At 41.7% G+C, this 22,869-nt stretch overlaps 2 protein-coding genes across 4 annotated transcripts in view; one reads left to right on the plus strand and one right to left on the minus strand.

Annotated features, from left to right (window-relative positions):
• Positions 1-8,083, plus strand: part of TOPBP1 (DNA topoisomerase II binding protein 1) — a 38,233-nt gene extending 30,150 nt beyond the window's left edge. For both annotated transcript variants that reach the window (XM_035128892.2, XM_035128893.2), the window contains exon 28: positions 118-8,083. In XM_035128892.2, the coding sequence (XP_034984783.1) occupies positions 118-159 (42 nt within the window). In that variant the 3' untranslated portion in view covers positions 160-8,083. The remainder of the gene's footprint in view (positions 1-117) is intronic.
• CDV3 (CDV3 homolog) lies at positions 2,981-22,866 on the minus strand. Of its 2 annotated transcripts, none has more exons than XM_035128890.2 (5): positions 22,233-22,866; positions 19,200-19,279; positions 18,399-18,535; positions 10,137-10,290; positions 2,981-8,976 (listed from the first exon to the last, which is right to left on the minus strand). In XM_035128890.2, exons 1-5 carry the CDS (start codon positions 22,461-22,463, stop codon positions 8,850-8,852), a joined length of 729 nt encoding a protein of 242 aa, XP_034984781.1. In that variant the 5' UTR covers positions 22,464-22,866; the 3' UTR covers positions 2,981-8,849. The 2 variants fall into 2 exon arrangements, with proteins under 2 accessions (XP_034984781.1, XP_034984782.1); XM_035128891.2 differs by having other exon boundaries at positions 2,981-8,553; positions 22,233-22,865.
• Between the last annotated feature and the right edge of the window lie 3 nt (positions 22,867-22,869).

Genomic DNA, 22,869 nt, shown 5'->3' on the forward strand with positions numbered 1-22,869 from the left:
GCATGTGTTCCTATTGTGGGTGGGTGTGCATGTGTTGGTAACGGGCACTCCTAGGTAACAGAAATGTGGGACTAGTGATTGTTTGGATCTTTAAAAAACTAAAATCTTGTTTTGAAGGAGCAACCACCTCAAATGGAAGGTTATCGTTTGCCATTATGAAGATAGGCAACAGCTTCTGGCAGAGAACATGAAACCGGGTTATCTTAGAAGCAGATACCTCCTGAAGAAACACGCCCGATAAAGCAAATCTCAGTATGTTGATACCTTAAAAATATTTTTTCAAATTTCTATTTATACTTGTTTTCTTTACACATAAAAAGGTCATTAAATGTTTTTGTAATATTTTGTGTATATTGCTTTTAAAATGAAATTTGGTTGCTCAGAAACTAGACTCCACTGATTTTTGCTGCCGAGGTAAACGGGGTTGTTTGAATATTTTAAACGTATTCTTTTGTTTTCTTAGTAGATTTATGTCCCTTTGTGTGGAGCCCAGTCATGCTTCCTCATAGCATATATTCATCCCTTTTCGGCTGCTTTTACATTTACTTCTAGAATAAAGGATGTTGGTCTTACTGTGAAGGTTAGTTCTGCTCAGCTGGAGGTCAGTGATGGAGGATTCCTCCATTTCTGGAGGCTGAACTTTCAGAACCTTCCACCTGTAGGAGCTCCCTCAGTTCTGGAATGTACAGCATTCCTAATAAGCCAGGCAGTATGCTTAATAAGAAGCATAGGAGGGCATTTACTCTCAGTGCAGAACTTCTCTTTACCCCTGCCCTATTCAGTCATTATTTGCATTTTGAGGCAACAACCCTGCCCTCATACATAGTAATAATAATAATTATTTTATTTATACCCCAGCCACTCTGGGCGGCTTACAGCATATATAAAAAAGTATAAAACATCAGACATTAAACATTTCCTGATTCTTGTGTTGTTCTGGCTTCTCATGGGCTAAGGGCAATAATTGACAGCAGCAAAACTGCTGTACTTTTTTTTTTGAATGATATTTATTCATTTTTTCCCATTGCCAAACCTGAACATTGTTCTTCATGCTTGTATACATATACATACATATACATATACATTTATGTTTGTTTGTTTGCTACAATTTTTCGTATCGTATTTCTAATCCTCCTTTCCCAGAGAAAAAAAGGGAAAGGAGGGGAAAAAAAGAAGAAAGAAAGAAAAAAAGAAAAGAAAGTAAATTTTATCTTTGGACTTCCTGTTATCTCCATCAGCATACTCTCCTCTTTTTGTCGCAGAGTGTATATTCAATCCATGCTATCTCTGTTTTTACATATCGTTTGACACTCCTATATCTTAAGGAAACTGATTTCTGCAAATCCAAACAGATTTTTTCCCTTTTTTACTCAAATGCTATCATAGAAATTTTGTTCTCAGTATATTTTCTAACATATTTCTTGTACCTGTCCCATTTTTTAAGAAATTCTTCTTTAACCTTTCCTCTCAAACTGTTTGTTAACTGTGCCATTTCGGCAAACTCTTGAAGTTTATTTTGCCAATCTATAATTTTTGGAGCTTCTTTTTCTTTCCATCCTTTGGCAATAACAATACGAGCCGCTGCTAATGAATATAGAAGGAGTTCTTTTGCTTGTATGGGAATATCTTTTTGAAAGGTGATACTTAGTAGAAAGATCTCTGGTCTTTTTGGGATATTCCTACCTATAATTTTTTGGATCTCATCATGAATTTTATCCCAAAATTTCCTGATATTCTCACAGGTCCACCACATATGAAACAGGTTCCCATCGTTTCCCCCACACCTCCAGCAGACATTTGTGATGTTCTTATACATTTTAGAAAGTCTGGAAGGTGTGAGGTACCACCTGTGGTTCATCTTTAGCATGTTTTCTCTTATATTGTAGCTCGAGGTAAATTTCATATTTATTTTCCACAAATTTTCCCACTCCGAGCATGTAATCGGATAACCACAGTCCTGTGCCCATTTGGTCATAGAAGCGGTGACCGTTTCATCCATTACTTCATAATCCAATAACAATTTATACATTTTGTAAATAGCAAAACTGCTGTACTTTAGGCGGCCCATGTAGGTATCTCATTGCTAATTGCAGTAAACAGATGGGAAGCCAGGAGCCATTTGAAAATGAGAGTGTGCCCTGGAAACTGCTTGCTACTTGCAGAGTAATGATTGAAAAAGACTCAGCTAGTGCAACCTGACACAAGTTTTGAGGGGAGAAAATAGTGTATTGTATCCCACTTTCCAAATGTTGCTGGGTAGAATGCTTCTGTTCAGGATTTCATCTGCTCCATTCCACCACCACCCCTTCCTTTTTTGTGTTCGAACATCTTGGGTTTATTGGTAGTGAAATCAGCTTTCCCCCCTTAATATATTGATTTTCCATTGATTTCTTTTGCCATCACTCGCTTCTGTCACCAGGGACATTTCCCCCCCCCCAGTCCCTTTTTTGCTGTTCTGCTGGAGGAAATGACCTGTTCATACTTTGAGGTTCTTTCTACAAATTTTAAGATCTGTAAGCCACTCTCCCTCCTTCCTATGCAACCATCCATTCTGCCAAGCAGCTCCTCTCAACATTCCATGCCATTTATCCTAATTGGAGTGTTGTTGGAGAGACTCCCCCCACCCCATAGACTAGCTAGCCACTGTGAGAACAAGATGCTGCGTTAGATGGATCTTTGGCCTGATCAACAGGGCTCTTATGTTCTTAAAGGAAAATAGTGCCTCATTGTTCAGAAGTCAGTATGTAGTTAGTATGACCAGGTGGTTTTAAGACAATGTTAACACTGGACAGTTCCTTATTTTAAACCAGAGATGGGGGACCTGTGTTGTTGGGATTCTTTCTCATGAACACTAGAATGATCAACCAGCAAGGGGTGGTAGAGGAGTGTGCTCCAGAAACATATAGAGGGCCACATGTTCCCCCATCCTGGCTTTAAACATACACTTAAAAACAGTAGATCATACAAGAGGGATAACAAACAGTGTGAACATAAGTTTATTTCATTCAGGGAGTTTACAAAAAAAATGATAATTGATCTTAAGTAATTTCCATGCAAAACCCAAAAACCTTGTTAATACAATTAGAGCTGCACAGTTAATCACATAAAACCAGAAAGGGGATGCATAAAGATTGAAAACTCAACCATGCCTTCTTGCAAAGTCCATTGTTACATGATCCATACATTTAAATAATGTTTTGTAGAGAAGCCTTCTATAGTAGTAGCAAAATACTGTAATGAAAAAGTTTAATAAGGTGACAGAATCAGCCATCAGATGTTGGCTGATTAGTTACATGTTGTGCACTTCTATAGCACCTTCCATCAGGAAAACTCAAAAGCATTTTACAATGAAGTCAGCCTCACAACACCCCTGTGAGGTAGGGAAGCATTATCTTTACAGCCTAGTAAACAGAGGCACAGCAAGACTTCCACCCACTCCTATGCCATACTTGCAGCAGACTATGCTTTCATCCTTGCAATGGTTTGGGATCAGATTCTTTTCATTGAAGTTCATGGACTTGCCTTTGGCAAGTATGTTAACGTTTTAAATCTAAGTGACTGGTACTATATACCAGCAACGTTTATGGTAATTCATATTCTAATAGAAATGTCAAACTTTTTTTTAGTTCTTAGTTACTTTTATATATATTTAGAAGTAACTAATCTTTCATTTTAGTAACCCCCATTTACCTAATCGCAGCTTGAAGGCTCTGGAGGTTCATATTTGCGGAGATAATACATCGTCCTAAAGTATTTTTTCCTATTGTTACTTTCCTCTGAGAACTATTCTACAGATTTGGCAGAATAGAAGTCACAGAATTCTAAAGTTCATATTACAGGTAGGGTGTACTTTTCAAATACTCTCCTCTATATGAAGCTTCATATAGGGCCTGGCAACACCCTATATATTTTTGTTTTCTACTTATGGGGAATTTGTGGAGGATCATTAAAAATACAAACCACCCACCCTTGCACATAGAGCTGGTATGATCAGAATTCTGTTTGTTAAAATTAAAAGCTAGATCCAATTGGGAAGCCTTATATTTATTCTTCAGAATTTTCTGAATCCTCAATGAGCAATTCAAGTATTTTCCTGCACTTCCTTTTTAGTATCTGTGTTGTTTCAGACACAGTTTTATAGCTGCATCAGTGCTTTGGGACAAGATTACCTCAAGGATGAAGTGAATCAATTCCTGGGCACTTTTATGTAGGTATTATGTAAAATAAGGATATTGCTTCCCAGAATAGAATTATTTTAAATTTTGCACCTTTTAGTCTTGCTCCCCAGGAAAGTTTCATTTAATGCTTACTATCAACTTTCATTACATGGGCTCTTTTGAGCTAGTAAAACTATACAAAGAAGCCTACTCAATATGGCATATATTTTTGCACTTGGATTTTTGCCTACCTTGCTTTAAAAACAGCTTCATGAAAACTATCAGTTCTGACTCTCTAGTTATCTAGGCCTAGGCACAGTTTATCCAAAATAATGCAATTTTGTTTCACTCTTCTAACATTACTTGCAGCAGTCCACACTTTCAGCTATAACATGGATTATCAGGGATACAGCAGTCTAAGGCCTCATCACTAAACACTTCCACATACAGGTCCCACTGAAGTCAAGTATTAAGAGTATATAGAAGACACTGTCTATGCAGACATGGCTTTAACAGTACAGCCTGACAGGTGGTGGTGGGAAGCTCAGGAATGACCCTGCTCACCTGATGCTAACATACTGGATCTCATATCTGAATGGGAGTCTATGCATGTAGAACCCAATACCTCCAAGTCCTTGGAGTAAAAATTGTGCTGTGTGGGCCTATGCAGGTTGGGCAATATGCACAGTCTCCTATTCAAATGAGACTCCTAATATATAGGTATCAAGCAGATGCACCAGCAGTGTAAGGGCACTCATGACCCCCTAAAGTTTGTGAGCGCTGCTGTTAGAGCCACATCTGCATAAAGCTTGCATTGCAACCACACCATTATAGCATTTGTACAGAAGCCTCTGAAAGTGATGCAAAGGCTCTCAGGCACTCCTAATGCTTCCATGGAATGAACACCCACTCCATAGGATCTATTTACCATGCATCACAGATGCATTAAAAATGATCCAACCATGTTTGGAATAAAAAGCTCTACCATCAACACATATTTCTTGTTATGCTATCAAAAGTCCAGATTAAAACCCTATTTTATTTAAGCCTGGCTTATTTGATCCTCACATTCCTTCCTTTGCATGAAGTTGGCTTTCAAGTGCTTTACTGAATAGGTTACAACTATTACACCTGCTTTGAACAAGATGTCATGAACATTATAAAGTGTCAATAATGCAGTAATACAACTAAAGATTTTTATGACCAATTACAAATATGGTGCATGTTCTGCCAAAAGTCAGTCTTACGTCCATTCACAGAATAGCTACCGGAATGGATTGCACGAGACCAGGTTTGATTTCAGGGATAGAAATTTTCCTATTGGGGCGTTTCTGAAATTTAGTGTGTGGCTGCTAGAAACAAAAAGCAGGGCCAGATTCTTCATGCTAATAAGTAAAACTTCACCATGAAAGTTTACCAATAACGAACTGGCAACAGATGTGTAGAAAGAACCATTACGCACTTCCAATCTCGATATGCCTAAATTAATCTTCCTTTCGTTTTAGCCTATGGATCATAAACTGTAAAGCAATTCTATAACAGGATGTATCCCATCATATAGGTAAAATAGGCATACATAAGGATCCAGCAACTTCACACAGCATCCAAGGTTAGTCACAGACTGCCTCTACATATCGACCTACCAAGGAAGTAGGATTACACTTAGTCCTAAAAGTGATTCAGCAGTATGAAAAGAACTATATGTCATGTTTCTTTGAGCTGTATCTTGGGTTTTGGAAAACATTTGTGACTTGAAAGAGACAATTTAGGGGCCTAGTGCTTCAATGGCCTGATTTACAAGTCATGTTTAAACCATAGTTAAAACTGGTTTATTGTGAATATGCTTTCTTTCCCCTCACATCTGCTGCTGCCAGGAAACAAGCCAAGACCTTTGACTTTTCAAGATGCTTGAACCAATGATTACGGTTAGTTTCCCCAGAAATGCACTCTAAGCAGTAAGTTAGGAATCTTGGTTACTGCTCATTGTTTGCAGAGAAATGGATAAGAACCCTAGGTGGTGACATCACAACAAACCAGACTGTGGCTTTCCCAGCAGCAGGAGTGGAGCTTTTCATAATTTCAGTATTGTGCACCAGTGTGCTGTACACTCACATTAAACCAGGGTTTGGTTTTAACAGTAGTTGAATGTGAGATGTGTACTGGGCCAATGGAATCAAGTTCTTCCATGTGAAATATTTCTCTTTGAGGCTTCAGACTCTTAAGGAATGGGCAGCCAACATGGTACCTCAAAATGCTGCTCCAGCTCCCATCAGTCCAAGCCAACATGTCCAATGGCCACCCCTGATCTAGGACTTCAGAAGGCTATCCAACTGGGATTAGTGCTTGTAATCAGGGGTCCTGATTACAAACCCCAGCACTTCTAGTTCCTCACCATAGCAAGAAATCAGCTTACTTGCTACTTCCCATTAGTTTGCGGCTTTTGTTAATAGAAGTATATGGGTGAGGTAGACAGTAACCAGACAAAACTAAATGAAGATCACTCTTCATTAGCAGCTGCTGCTTTGAAGTCCCAATTCTGTGCACATCTACTCAGAAGTAAATCACGCGAGTTCAATGGAACTTACTCCCATATAATGTATATAAAATTGCAGCCTCGAGTTTCAACTTCATGATCATTTATCAGCTTTGCCATGCTCAGTTTAAATGACATAGCATAACTAAATGTACAGATTCATTAGACTCCAGAAGCCATGTACATTGCCATGTATTATATTTATTAATGTTACAATGTTATCTTGCTTTGTCGACCATGCCCAAGAACTCAAGTGAAGTTACAAAGGAAAACTTCATCCTACTCTAACATACAGTATATTAAAACTTGATTCATGTGTAGTAACAACCTTCATAAAATGCCAAAGTTGTGATTTTAAGTTTTTGCTATGTCATTAAGTGACATAGACATACACATAATCTTTAGCTTTAATACCCTGCATATGTTTTGTTGGCGAAGAAATACACTTTGAGGAAGATACACAACTCAATGGTGTCAGCTGTAGATTTACTTCAGTGATATGGACATCTAGTGGCCTAGCTTTACATCTATACAAAAGGCAACTATTTAGTAGCGTTTTCTTTCAGTTATGCCAAGCGATTCTTTGAGCACAAAGCCAATGCAATTCTAGGCAGAGGGGGAAAGTTTGTTACCCAGAATATTAATCATTTCACATCATAGCCAGTCGTCAATTGCAAAGTCACCCCATGTTTATAACTAAAGCTGTTTCCTATGAATGTATTTTACCTACCCAAGCTCACAAAGCTGTATGCTCTGAGATATCTGAATTCCTGCTCAAGAGTCAAGAAAGCAACAGGACTCTTGGAAAGACACAGTAGCAGCAGCAGCAGCCACATCAAGATTTAGTTGAGAAGAAAATTTAGGGAGGATTACCTTCTGTACCCCAGGAATCTCTTTGGGAGTTGGTTTGAATTCTATTCACGATCAGTGTCATACTGTACAGTAAAGCACAAATCTTAGCATATAAGTATTATTGTACTAGTATCTCTCCAAATGTCACACAGCTGGTCAGAAGACTGATCTTTGACTGAAGTCACTAAATCTTTGGGCAACAGACAAAAAACTGTCATAAGTGCAACACATTTCCAGAATATTTCCATGTTTCAACCAGTAAGAAACCACAACAAATGACATTTTTCACTACATATAATTACTTCCATCCTGCAAATACAATAGTGTGTGCGACCAACAGCTGATACTTGCCATAATACATTGTTAAGGTTAAGTATACGGCTTGAATTTTTCAAAAATGAGCTCCACAGACTAGAGGCGCATAGACATTTGTTGGCCATTGAATGCAAATCTACAGAAATCCTAGTCACTTGAAAATAAAGAAAAAATAATGTATGGATAGTCTGCATAATCCATACTGCTACTTGACTTTGCTGCAATTTCTCTAGCCAAAAAAGGCATTTAAAAAAATAATAAAAGAGTTTACATAGATGAAACCAGTTACTATACGCAGACTAGTGTTGCTACCTACGTTTTCTATCTGGATGGATATTTATTTTCTGGAAACCTAAATTGAAACAAAACCCAAACAAACAGCTCAACACTACACTGCATATTTTTGAAAGTGGTATATGCTAGAGGTTCCTAGTAAGTTATGGCTACATATGAAAGGATGAAATAATAAATGGGGGCACAGGACAAATTGCTCATTTAAGGTCACTTAAATCTGTCATTTAGAATAAATCAGAACCCAGATGGCTGACTTCTGCAGGATTTCTGAGAGGAATCCAGTAGAGCTGGTTTCAGATGGCCACTAAAGAGTTGTAACCTTTTCCAGAAGTTGTGATCCACATGGTGTCCACAATGAGTGCAGCAAGTCTGAGGTAGTCAACCCTTACGAAGGCTCAGTATCTGAACATAAAAAAATTTGAAATAACCACTGGCTGCCGATAGCTTTTGCAGAGTAATCAAAACACTGGGGGCTCTTGTTCGACCAGTTACATTAATTTCCCTCATATCCAAAAGAAGTGTCAGATGTACCAAATTAAGCATACTTCCATAGAGCAAATCACTTACGTCAAAGAGGTCTGCACTTGTTGCAGTAGATCCAGCAGATATAAGACGGCATGTTCATAATAGGTGGTTTAGTTACCTTAGACTGGAAAAGTATCAAATAACCATTCCTTAATTGTAATGTGTGTACAGCTTTACTGATCCCCAAGCACAGCATATTGGTTGTCTAGCTGAAGTTTAGTTGCCTGGGATTTTGAAACCTCATCCCTACCTCTAGTTTTGTGTTTTACTACTTCAAAGCTCTTCTCCATTTCTTTATCCCTAAGGGAAAATAAATGTAATCAGTAACTGTCTTACACACACTTGCCCCTTAGTAATATTATTTCAATGACACTAGTTTTGGTTGCAAAGTTTCATGGCTAGGGCCACTGACAGAATGGATATATGACCCAGAACCCAGGGGGCTATTGTAGGCAGAGTCAAGAGCTTCTGCATGTTAAGTGGGATATTTCTTTGAACACAAAGCCTCAATGGCATTACACAAACTGCTTTCAAAACACCACCAGCAGATTATCTTCTGTTCAAAAAACAAGTTCAAAGCTATGCTGAAGAGTGTGCGAGTGGTAGAGTTTGCTGAACTGTGGCCATAAACAAACATGCTACTTCACACTCCCACAAAGGTCTGAACACTGCAATACCACAACAACTGTGAATATTTTAATGTCCCAGTGAATGTGGCATACAGTAACTGTTCCAAAGCACTGGCCTAGATCCAAAGAACCACATAACTAGTTCTGCATGCCCAAGAGAGGTTTGAAGGAAAGCCTCTTTCGAAATGGGGTGCTCAGGTTTCATAAACAGTTTGTGATATGGCATTGGGTGTATGTGTGTGTCTGACAGTCAAAGAAAAACATTCCACCAAGCATGCCCAAGGCCTTGGGAGCCCTTAAAGTAGCTCTCAGGATCTCAGTCACAATCACAATCCCAGGATTAGTGAGAGATTGTGATGAATGTCCTGCAAATGCCATCTTTGTTAATATACTTTGTTCCACAGGCAGACAAAATTGCAACGGGGCTTAAGCTGTAGTTTAGCCGAGCAAGTCAACTCTGAGGCATAACATTATTTCTTCTGTTGAGATAAGAAAAACACTGAAGTCCTGCACATGGTACACTGAATTTAAGATCCACACAGGACTGATTTGTTATGTGGAATTGGCACACATCATGCCTTTCAACATCCTACCATCCAACCCCTCGGAACACTTTCCTGTAAATCAAATAAAAGCCTCTTGACCAAATTTATGAAGGCAGTGCTCCTAGAATAACAATATCTGCAATTAAAATCCACTTGCTTCTTCTGGTGCAAATAACACCACAAACTTGTTTATGGTCTCAGTGGACAGGATTATGAAGCTTTGAACCAATGATTAGTGGGAAAGAGATTTTAAAGCAGATGTGCAGAGTCCTATTACTATACTTACTTTCTAGTATCTACATGCTTGGCAGTGGACTGCAACGATGGGAATTGTGTATCACTATAAATCTCGGGGGGTCCTTGTGGCACTTTCCTTGTTCTAGTTTCTCTTGCTCCGGGTGGCCTATATACTCCACTGGACTGGGCTGGCTCTGGGGTTTCTGCAAATAAGACAGAAAGAGCATTAGAAATAGTCATGTGTAATTAGATTAATATGAAGAACTCTGCTGTTTTTTAACCATCTTGGTATACTTCGATTATTATATGAACCTGTTATAATATTCCAGTTTAATATATTCAGTCTGGATTTTAAAAAATCATCTGGTTTAGAGGAGTACTGCTAGCAGGCAACCTATTATCAAAACTAATTTTAAAAACAAAGAATCCCAACTGCTTTTTTCAGGAGTAAAGCTAAATCATGGTTTGTTGTTACATCAATGTTGTCTCTCCTTCAAGAGATGGGCGGAACCTGAAACTTCTATTTCCAGTTCAGAGCAAACTATTGTCTCCCTGCTTTTGCCAAATATGGAAACTGTTACCCTACAGAAATTAGTTCTCAAACTAGGATATCAGACACAGTGAGAAATGTGGTTTATTCCAAACCACAAATGGAAACTTCAAATTTCCTCGAGTGAAAAAAGGAAGGCAAGGAGGGAGTACGCGAATCCACCTAAATGTCGTGTGGCACTGTGTGTGGCAAGACAAATCCACGACCGCTTCTAAGACACTTCCTGTTCTTTCTTTTTTTAATTAGCCACATCAATAAAATATTTATTAGTATACATCAGCATTCAAAATTAGCTCTGCGCCAGTCACATTTTGTGACTGGCAACCGGGCTTTTTCGACTGGAGATGCCACACTACCAAGCAAATCACCTGGTCTGCAAGGTAACATAGCAGCAAAAAAGAAAGCGCCCAAACCCAAGGTCCCAGGAGCTACATGGCGCCTAGCTTTCCTATCCCAGTTTCTAACACTGGACATAAGGGCGTCTTGTCTGCACGAGAAAAAGAAATTTTGCACATCCTTTTTAACCAGAGGCAAATACAACTATGTATACTATCAAGGTTGTGGGAATGTTCAGGAATGTGGATGAGGAGATATTGTTTAATATATCCTATCCCCGCTTGCGCTAGCAAGCACAAAACTTTAGCAGAGTAAAACATTCCCCTTTTGCAAAATACACAGCAGAAGAACGTTTGCGCAGGCTTGATTTAAGCCACTAAAATAAAGTGTATTTTCCTGGTATTTCCCCTTTTTCCCTCTTAAAAGAAAAGACACAACACAATGCTCTTAAAAGTATAAAAGATGTTTACTTACAAGCATCTCGAGGTACAGCACACTCAAGAGGTAGACTTGCTTAGTTAAAAGGTAATATATACATTGTGAAGTTCACTTATAAGAAGTGAGACTCCATCTCAACTCTCTCTCTAGGCTGGAGGCCTTGAGGGAGAGACTCACTAAGATGTGTGTAGTCCAAGAGGTCTGGTCCAAGAGAGGGAAAATGGCTGTTTCCTTCGGGATTTATCTGCCACTTCCTCAACTCATTTGCATGTGAAGGAAGAGGAAACTACGCTTAGTCATATCCTCCTCCTCAGTCCTCCAAGTGGACTATCTAGGGATTGTTGTGACTTGACTGCACTTAACCCTTTGCATCCCACAAAAACCCCTTCTCAGGCAATTCACAACATACACAAAAACATACATAAATAACTTTAATCAACCACCCAAGAGTCCCAGCTTGCCACGAAGATCCTGGAACTTCTCTCTTGGCAGGGGCTTTGTTAGGACATCTGCAGTCATCTGGTCAGTGTTGCAGTAACACATTTCAACAAGTCCATCCTCGATCACCTGGCGTATGTAGTGGTACCTGACCCCAATGTGTTTGGTGCGTGCAAGGAACTTTTCACTTTGTGTCAGCTTCATACTGCTCTGATTGTCCTCCATCAAGCTGACAGGTCCCGTTCTTGGCACGCCAAAGTCCTTCAGGAGCTGATCCAGCCAGGGGATCTCTCTGCAAGCTTCCGAAGCCGCAATGTACTCAGATTCTGTGGACGATAAAGCTACACATTTCTGTTTATAGCTGCCCCATGCAATAGCTCCGTCCCCATACATAAAAACATAGCCACTTGTGGATTTATAATCCTTATTGTCCCCAGCCCAATCCGCATCAGTGTACCCAAGCAGTTTAGGGTCTCTGACAGCTGGCAGTTTTAATTTACAGTCCATGGTTCCCTTTAGATAACGAACAACCCTCTTAACTCCAGCCCAATCATGCTCAGTGGGACAACTTACTTTCCTACTTAGGATCCCCACTGCACTTGCCAGGTCAGGTCTGCATGTGGTAACCAAATACAAAAGTTTGCCGACCGCTGACCTGTATTGCGTGTTGTTTGGCAGCAACTTCGAACCTTGTTGATTCTTCAAGAAGTCTGTGGCCATCGGTGTCGCAACTGGGTGTGCGTCCTGCATCTGCATGCTTTCAATCAGTTCAGTTATCTTTTGCCTTTGGCTGAGTAAGAACGATCCATCCTCTTCTCTCTCAACTTGAATTCCCAAGTAGTATTTCACTTTTCCAAGTTCCTTGACCTCTACTTCCCTGTTGAGGTGTTTGACTATGTCTTTATAGTCTTTCTCATTTGACGTAGAAATTAAAAGGTCGTCAACAAAGGCTAAAATGTACGAAAACTGTCCATTCCTTTGTTTGGTGTACAAGCACTTATCAGCAGTCCCTTGCTTGTACCCAAGCTGCACCAGCATCTCATGGAGTTTCTGGTTCCAAGCCCTCGCTGCTTGCTTCAAACCATAAAGTCCTTTCTGCAGCTTGCACACTAGATGTGCCTCATTTGGTTTAATGAAACCTTTGGGCTGCTTCATATAAATCTGCTCAGAAATTTCGCCGTGAAGAAAAGCTGTCGCAATGTCAATATGGTAAACTGACATTTGCTTAGATGCTGCAATACTTAAAAGTAGTCTGACACTGCTGTATCGAACTGTCGGTGCAAACACTTGATCGTAATCCTCTCCATACTTCTGGGAAAAACCTTGTGCCACAAGCCTAGCTTTGTAGCGTTGCACCTCCCCTTCTGAACCCTTTTTAACCTTGAACACCCATTTACTTCCAATTGCTTCCTTACCAGGAGGTAGTTCTGTGAGTGTCCAGGTCCTGTTCCGATGAAGTGCATCTATCTCCTCCTGAGCAGCTTTCCTCCAGAGACTGGCTTCATCTGGTGGCATCCTCTCTATCTCTTCCCATTTGGAAGGTTCCTGTGGAGACGCCGACCTTGTAAGGTAGGACAGCCGTAATGGTGGAACACCTCTGTTGGTTCTGGATGAGCGTCTGACCTCTGGTCTTTCGACCGCATCAGCTTCCTCATCCTCCTCCAGCAGTGGCATATCCCCATACAGCTGCTCGTCATCATCTTCGTCTCTGGTGCTGCCAGGGGCCTGGACCTCCACGTCTTCTCGGGTGTCACCTATAGGGGGTGCTACGACACTAGAAGTTGGATTAGTACTTTGTATTGGTTCAAAAGGAAAAATCACAAATTCCTCATCCTGTGGCTCCTTGGAACAATCAATGGCAGTGTCCTTTGTATCAACTTTGCCTTGCTCATCGAAGTAAATTACATGCTGCGAACTTGTCTTGCCAGTTTGCGGATCCAAGACTCTATATCCTTTTCCTCCAGAAGCGTACCCAACTAGGATCCCTGCCTTCGCTCTGGAATCAAGTTTGTGTCTGTGCTCTTTGGGCACATGATAGTAGCACAAACTTCCAAATACACGTATATGTGACAAATTTGGGGCTTTTCCATGCCAAAGTTCAAATGGTGTGCGCTCTGCGCCTTTTGTGGGCAGTCTGTTCTGAAGATAGACTGAGCAACGAGCCGCTTCACCCCACAGCCTGTGTGACAAGTTAGCTTCCTTTAGCATGCACCTTGTCATTTCCAAAATGGATCTAAATTTCCTCTCTGCAATTGAGTTTTGTTGGGGTGTGTAGGCAACTGTGGTCACGTGTGATATGCCTTCTCTAGCCATGACGGCCTGCATCTCATGTGAACAAAATTCCCCACCATTATCGGACATTAAAATGGAAGGGGCTCGCTGGAACTTGTTCTTGACCATGTTAAGATAGTCCCTGAACAATTCCACTGTCTCACTCTTCTCCTTGATAAAGTAGGCTACGCAGAATCTCGAGAAATCGTCCAAAAATATCAAAATATATTTATTACCTCCTAGAGAAGACACATTCATTGGTCCACATAGATCTGTATGGACAATGTCCAATACTTTAGTGCTTCTCTTCTCTGCACAACGTGGGAAAGAAGGTTTAGTTGCTTTCTCACTAACACAAGTTATACATTTTGATGTTGGTGTATTTGTGTTGCTTTGCTTTACCTGCAGACCTCTCACAAGATCACCTTTCTGTAGTTCCAGAATAACGTTGGTGTCTCTGTGTCCAAGTCTCTTGTGCCAGAGATCCAGACTTCCTTCGTCCTTTTGACTTGGTTGCGCCACCTTTGCAGACTGGTTCTGCTGGTTCTCTGAAACATTAAGCTCATATACACCATCCTTTAGTGTGCCTTGAACATAAACTTCATCATGCTTAGTCACAATACATTGTCCTTTTTCAAATGTAATTTTAAAACCTTTCCTGTCCAAACTGGACACGCTGAGTAAGTTGCAATTAAGCTTTGGTGCAAACTTAACTTCAGTTATCTTAGTATTAATTGTTTCATGATCTACGTTGAATTTCAAATTCACAGTTCCTGAACCAATTGCCTTTACAATGTTGCCATCAGCAATCTCAATTTCAGAGGTTTCATCCCCATTAATCTCATTAAAATACTCCTTTTCATAACAGAAATGAGAACTCGCTCCACTGTCAAGAATCCACTTATTGCGCTTATTTTCACAATCCTGGACAGCTAAACTCCTCTCCTGCATCAACATGGTTTGCTCATGACTCCCCTTCTTAACACCTTGTGGTTTTGAGGGGTGGGATTCAACTTTATCCCCATTTTGACTCTTGCAGTTCCTTGCTATGTGGTTTTTCCCATTGCATTTAAAACAAATTATTTCTCTAGATGTCTGTCTGGACTTTCCAAAATGCTTGGATGCATAGCTGCTATCCTTCCTCCTTGGATTCCTTTCTTGAGAATCAAGGCTATCTCTGCATTCCTCTCTTAAATGGTTGATAAGCTCATTAAAAGTTAAATCCTTTGTGTGATCCATTATACTTTTAAATGGAGCAAACGTAGGTCCCAATGATGCAAGCATAAACGTTACTTTAGTCACATCATCAAAGGCTCTGGGAGTAAGGGCAATTCTTTGAACAATCTCAGAAAAATTCTTAAAATGCTCTGTAAACTCTTCTCTAGAATTCATCTTCAACTTGAGTAACTTATCCAACAAGTATCTATAGGAACTCTCTGTAGATTGTGCATAAATGCGTTCAATGTCCTCTAGGATCTTAGATGCATCATCTTCAAAATTTATCATTGATAGATGCTCATTCCTCAAACTGCTCAAAATTATGTGCTTGGCTTCATCATTTTTAATACTCCAAGCTTCTATCTTAGCTAAAGCTTCTGCATCGGTTCCTGTAGGCTTTTCTTCCTTAATGGCCTGCAGAACACGCCTAGCAGCAAGATAAACTAAAACGCGCTGCTTCCACTGCACAAAATTATTGTCATCCAGCAGCATAAAACTTGGTCTTGCCTCACTATCAAAACTGGAGCTTGCCATCTTAAAACTTCAAAAATTTCCAAAATTCAAAAATCTTTCAAAAATCAAATTCAAAATCTCAAAAATATCTTCACTACCTCTGAGCTTTCTCAGTGCTGTAAACTCTGAGGGAGGGGAGGGGTAGTTAATCCCCCAAGCACACTGCAGAACAAAGAGACCATGTGCTCAACCAGGAAATCCTAACTGGAAAAATCCTACAGAGTTCAAAATCACAATCCAAATCAATCCTTCAAAAATACACAAAATACGCAACTCTGGGCCCATAACCCTATGTGGGAATGTTCAGGAATGTGGATGAGGAGATATTGTTTAATATATCCTATCCCCGCTTGCGCTAGCAAGCACAAAACTTTAGCAGAGTAAAACATTCCCCTTTTGCAAAATACACAGCAGAAGAACGTTTGCGCAGGCTTGATTTAAGCCACTAAAATAAAGTGTATTTTCCTGGTATTTCCCCTTTTTCCCTCTTAAAAGAAAAGACACAACACAATGCTCTTAAAAGTATAAAAGATGTTTACTTACAAGCATCTCGAGGTACAGCACACTCAAGAGGTAGACTTGCTTAGTTAAAAGGTAATATATACATTGTGAAGTTCACTTATAAGAAGTGAGACTCCATCTCAACTCTCTCTCTAGGCTGGAGGCCTTGAGGGAGAGACTCACTAAGATGTGTGTAGTCCAAGAGGTCTGGTCCAAGAGAGGGAAAATGGCTGTTTCCTTCGGGATTTATCTGCCACTTCCTCAACTCATTTGCATGTGAAGGAAGAGGAAACTACGCTTAGTCATATCCTCCTCCTCAGTCCTCCAAGTGGACTATCTAGGGATTGTTGTGACTTGACTGCACTTAACCCTTTGCATCCCACAAAGGTAAGCAACAGTAATCTTATGGACTACTTTCACTATCTCCCTGTAATACTATGATTTTCCTCTCAAGTGAAGAAAACATTTAACGAATAGTAACTGTTAGGAATTCTAACAAATGGGTGGATAAATTCTCGGCTGCCAACTCCCTGACCCAATTGTTGGTGCATATTAATACAGTGGAACCTCGGTTTACGAACACAATTGGTTCCAGAAGTCTGTTCATAAACCGAAGTGTTCATAAACCGAAGCGAACTTTCCCATTGAAAGTAATGGAAAGTTGATTAATCCATTCTAGACGAGGAAAAACACCCCCTAAAGCAGCAAGGCCTTCGCTCCGATGCCTTCGCGGAGGCCGGGGAGTGCTCCCTGGCGTCCACGAAGGCATCGGAGCGAAGGCCCTGCTGCTTTAGGAGGTGTTTTTCCTCATCTAGAACGGATTAATCCGCTTTGCTCCGATGCCTTCACAGAGGTCGGGGAGCACTTCTGCGGCTGCAGCCCAGTCGCGAAAGCGCTCCCCGGCCACTGGGAGGCATCAGAACGAAGTCCCGGCTCCGATGCCTTCCGGAAGCTGGGGCTTCGCTCCAATGCCTTCGCAGAGGTCGGGGAGCGCTTCTGCGGCTGCAGCCCAGTTACGGAAGCGCTCCCCGGCCTCCGGGAGGCATCGGAATGAAGGCCCAGCCTCCCCGAAGGCATTGGATGCCCAGTAGGCCTCGGGCACCTCGGTTTACTAACTTCCAGGTTAGGATAGTTCGTAAACCGAAAATTCGTAAACCAAGGTGTTCGTAAACCGAGGTTCCACTGTACAGCCCTCAGAGATTGTGGATATTTTATGGCTGCCCTCCGGGTCTTCTATGAGGCATATGGTCATAAACTTTAGATCCGCTCATCTCCCTGCAAAGATTTTAAAACTAAATAACCGTACAAGAAAATGGTATATCTATTTTACAAGGGTGTTCACCAACTTGATCTGCAAACTGCTATTCACCATGATAGGCGTTGCCCGCACTGAGGTTACGCCTGACTGTTGCAGAAAACAAGTGGATGGGGGGTGGGTGGAAACGAGGTCCTTATGTAAGGGCAGATCCATTACCCAACAGAACCTGGTCATCCCACCCACAACTGACTTTATCAACTTCCCACACATAGACACACCCCGGCACCCACGTGTAATGTGCCTGACACTGACCCACCCAAGCAAGATCCGACTGTTAGGAATCCTGGCACCTAGGGAGCTTGAATTATTCTTTTAGCTCTTGGTATGAATACTGTACAGTAGGAACAACACCCTACACCTGCGATGGTTATACTGCGTCTCACACACTTACTACTTACCCTTGCATTGGTAAACAATGCTTTAATTTTAACAAACCAGATTACTTTCCCTCTCCTTAGTTCTGCCCAATACAGTGGTACCTCGGGTTAAGAACTTAATTTGTTCTGGAGTTCTGTTCTTAACTTGAAACTGTTCTTAACCTGAGGTACCACTTTAGATAATGGGGCCTCCCACTGCCACTGACACGCGATTTCTGTTCTCATCCTGAAGCAAAGTTTCTGGGTTAGCAGAGCCTGTAACCTGAAGCGTCTGTTACCTGAGGCACCACTGTACTAGCAATTTCAATCAATATACCTTTAAAATAAACAGTGAAAAAACCAACAACTCACCAATAATTTCAGCAACAGGTGTCTGTGTAGGAGCAGATCTATTCCAAGGACCTGACAACTTATCCATACCCCCACCTGGTTCTTCACTGTTATCCCTTGGCTCTTCCCTCTTTTCACCATCTTCATCATCTTTTTCACTGAAATAAAAACGAATGTGAAATACATGTTCATCATTTTCATAAAGCAAGCATGTATGACATCATGAACATTTTGCATATTATGACATTAAGTACAGTTCTCCACCCTGTGTGAACATACAAAAGTATCGATAGAGTCTGGTGATTTAAAAAATGGGCCTGTAGTTAGGAAAGGAGGGACAAAGATTTAGAATTACACAACTCAAGGCAAATAATTCCAATATAATTCTGCCCATATCTGTTTTAAGAGACATGCTTAAACAGCATATTACCCAGCAAAAGGAAGTAGAAATGTAAAATAGTTGCCAAGCACAGTTTAGTTCTTTAGGTTTGACAATTACTGAGAAGCGACAGAACACCCATAAATATGTTTAAAGTATTCAATCGAGTGCTTTCTAAGCCGTACAAAGCAGCAGAACTTCAAGGAAACATTTTATAAAAGTGGCTAAGATGCATGGATATATTGTGCTGACCGCTTCAAGCATTCTGTGGCAAGTCTAGGGATATGACTTTGTTAGTGCCTTTTTTCAGCTATTAAGCTGTTGTACGTTGGGCTGAAATAACTAATGAGGCTGCAAGTAATATCTGTATCGGTGAGGCACATCCAGATAATTGATGAATGCAATTATATTTTAACAAGTGTGTCCTTTAAAGACAGTAATACCTAATTTGCATGGAGTGAACTCTGAGACCACTGTAGTCAACTAATTCTTCTTGCACAAATTCCTTCCAGTCATCCTCCTCCTGTAAGAGACACAAACATTATGTAAGCTCATTATCTGCCCTTAACAAAAGGCAACCAGCACAATAAGCTCTAAAATTATTGTGCAATATAAAAAACAAACAAAACATACTAAATTGTACAATAATAAAAACCCTCACAGAATGCAAATATTTCTATTTCTTTGCAATGAAGTAAACACTGCCTACTTTAGGAGCACATAATACATTTCAAGTTTCTAGAGAATTTTACATACATTTCTTATTTCTCGTTATTTTTCTAATTAATATACATGATTACCTCAATTCTAACATATTGGATGAATGTATCTATAAACCAAATTCTTAGAATCAGTACCACAAACTGGAAGACACAGAATGTATGTCACAATTTTAATTAGATGATTCAAAATATAGCCCAATTATTTGGAGATGTCCCCTGGAAGCCAGGCTTAAGTTTGTAAAGAAGAGTCCATATAACTTGTGTTTTTGCCTAAGCATTTTATTTTTATCATCCAACCTGGCCCTATTGGAATAGACTTTAATAACACTTTGCACTTACTTCCTAATATATTCAAGCCTCTTCATGGCAGGCATGATTACAGTGTATGAGATGTGCAAGTGTGGGTTCTTACACTAGTGAAGTTCCCCCATGATGCAGTGGAATCCTTGAGTCTACAGAAAATAGTTTGGATCCAAAGACCCCACAGTTCAGCTTGAGCAAGAGGGGGTGGGAAAATATGCTCTTCTTAGCTCTCTGGAGTTAGCTTTTTGAGGACTAGAGATAGTGGGGAGAAAATTGGCAACAACACCCTCTCATGCAAGTGGAAGGGCTTTCAACTTTGGATCCATGCCATTGTCTTCCTTTAAATTTCTGCCATCTATTAAGCAGAGGATTAAATTTCAACTGGAAAGTCATTATCTACGGCCAACAGATCTTATCGAAGAAGAAAATACTGATCTGAAATGTATTTGCTAACAGGAAATCTACACTCTTAGCTTCCAAAAAATGAGACACAGATGGACAGCATTCTAGACTTGTAACTCGTAGTCCAGCAAAGCAACACTCTTTCAGTAGATGGGTCCATCTTTTATTACCTATATACTTATACCAATTATTCTTATAGTGCTCGTGCTTATATAGCCAAAGCAGCACCATCAAAGCACATTGGCAGACCAGATGTATGGGTATGTACCAAAAAAACTATAGGGAAAAACAGGTGGACCCCAAAGAAGCACCCTACGTTGCACAGAACATTGTGAGAGAGGGGGGGGAACCAAACAGCAACTCCCCTATTAGAAAATATTGCAACTTTGGGGGGGGGGGTTAGCCTAGAGAAAAGGCACATGAGAGGTGACATGGTGTAAATTTGAAAAACTGCATGGCATGGGCAATTTCTCCCTCTGAAAACTCATGGACATCCAATGAAGCTGAATTAGGTACAGAAAGTATTCCTTCATGTAGTGTATCGTTAAACTAACTTGTTCCCACAGGAGGCAGTGATGGCCACCAATTTACATAGCTTAAGGATTGAACCAATTAAAAGAGACTAGCAATGGCTACTAGCTGTGATTGCTCTGCCTCCATTGATGGAGGCAAGATTGCTTCTGAATACCAGTTGCTGGAAGCCACAGGAGGAGAAAAATTGCTCTTGTGCTTGGATCCTGCTTGCTGGTTTCTTATAGGAACCTGGTTGGCCAGTTTGAGAACAGTATGCTGGACTAGGTGGGTCTTTGTCCTGATTTAGCAGGCTCTTCTTAAGAGGTGGAATAGAATAGAGTGGATTGAACAGGAGACAAGACACAAACATATATATTAAAGGACAGAAAGCGGCATCTGATTGTTTGGACAGGTCTCCTGGTTCACACAAAAAAATCTATTTTTAAATGTCCCCAGGGACAGAAGACAACTTCTCAGTGTTGGGGGAGAAGGGATTGAAAGAGACCAAAGAAACATTCCATACCACAGCATCTTGTTGCAGCCCCACCTATGGCTCCCTAATGTGGATTTCTCACCAAACCTATTCCCTCATTTTAAAAAATCATTGCAATGTTGTCCAAACATTTGATCTAGAATCACTGCATTAGGTTAGGAACAGCCTGCTGAGTCAGGCCAATGGGCTGTCTAGTCCAGTATCCTATTATATACAGTGTATAAAAACACACCTCTGCCCTGTCCTTGAGGAGCTTGATGAAAACTGCAGTGTCTCCAATATTGAAAGCTACTGACCAGATAAAACAAGGAAGCAGCATTGTGTGCAAAAACCTCACATGCCAGTGAGAGCTGTTTAATCCATGTTACACAGCTCCAATGCAACTGAACGAAGTACTTCGGGAACCATTTTTGGAAGGCAATGAAAAGCCCCGGAAGAAGTTGCATTACCATGTTACTTCTACGGATGAAGGTAAGCACTCAGTGGCACGACTGGACGATTACACAGAAAAAAATTATCCCTGCCTGCCAACATGAAGGCACAGCTCTGGGAGAGAGCCACGGCCTGAGTTACTACAGACATAACTCAAATGAATAGAGGCTGCTGGGAACAAAGCAGTTTATGCAAATTCCGGCGCCGTTACAAAACAGCTAGAACATGCCGGGGGTTGCGTGGGTGGGTGGGGGCGCAAGGCGACTATTTCAAACCCATTGATTTTGGTTCCACATCGGGCACCTACTTATCACTAAATACGAGAGTTCTGAACTCTGCACTCGATCCCATCCACCACCCCATCCGCCGGGAGGGTTAAGGAGTGACCGATGGGTGCGACTTCCACGCGCCCCACGCCAAGGCCACCGCGGCCTGGCTGACCCCGCAGAGGCGCCCTCTGCTGACAGGAAGTCACCAACGCCCACAGGAAGCAGATCATTGCCTACTTCTATCTCTCCTTCCCTCACCGCCATCCCCCACCCCCACGCCGCCCCATGACTGGTCATGTTGGAACCCACCCGGCTCAGACCCGCACTCGCCGCCCTGCTCACCTTAATCCCCCCCTTCGTCCCGACGGCGTTTGCATTGGAGGCCGTCCCGGAGCCGCCCTCGGCTTGCCGGCTCCCACCACCCCCGCCAGAAGCAGAAGCAGGGGCGTTGTGCGAGGCAGCTGAGGAGGCGCCCGTTGCCGCGGCGGCCCCCCGGCTGCTCTTCTCTTTCCGCTTCTTCTTGTCCCGCTTCGCGAAAAAGTCGTCCAAGCTCCTTTCCTCAGTCTCGGCCATGGCGGCGGCAGAAGCGGCGGCTCCTCCTCGCGCTCCGGTTCAAACCGGTTGTGGCTGACGGGACGTGTCTTCCTCGCGCCTGACGGCGGTTGGGCGCCTACTAATCCGACGCGCTGCGCCGGGGGCGGGGGAGTGAGCGAGGGAAGGCGAGCGAGTGACCCCCTCACAGGTGCCCACCAAAAGCAGCCTTCACGTGCGCCTTAAGGTGGGTGGCAGTCGCTCGCCCCTTCCGCGGGAGGCGAATGGTACAGTCCTTAAACCGTCAGCTGCCCGCGCGCCGGACACCGCCTTCCCTCAGCTCACGCGGCGGGGCTCGTTCGATGGAGAAGAGCGCGGCGGCGGCGGTGGCTTCCGCTCTCCACGTTGGTGGCCGCCGCTTGACACAGCCAAAGGAAAAGTGGGGGCG

Source organism: Zootoca vivipara, chromosome 12 (assembly GCF_963506605.1).
Source record: "Zootoca vivipara chromosome 12, rZooViv1.1, whole genome shotgun sequence".
Lineage (NCBI taxonomy): Eukaryota > Metazoa > Chordata > Lepidosauria > Squamata > Lacertidae > Zootoca > Zootoca vivipara.

Excerpts from the sequence above, each read along its gene's own strand:
- CDV3 (XM_035128890.2), bottom strand. The coding sequence starts at position 22,463 with ATGGCCGAGACTGAGGAAAGGAGCTTGGACGACTTTTTCGCGAAGCGG. Across the intron at positions 18,536-19,199 it reads GTTCACTCCATGCAAATTAG|TGAAAAAGATGATGAAGATG; the intron begins GTATTACTGTCT and ends TTTTTATTTCAG. Across the intron at positions 8,977-10,136 it reads AAGCATGTAGATACTAGAAA|GGATAAAGAAATGGAGAAGA; the intron begins GTAAGTATAGTA and ends ATTTTCCCTTAG.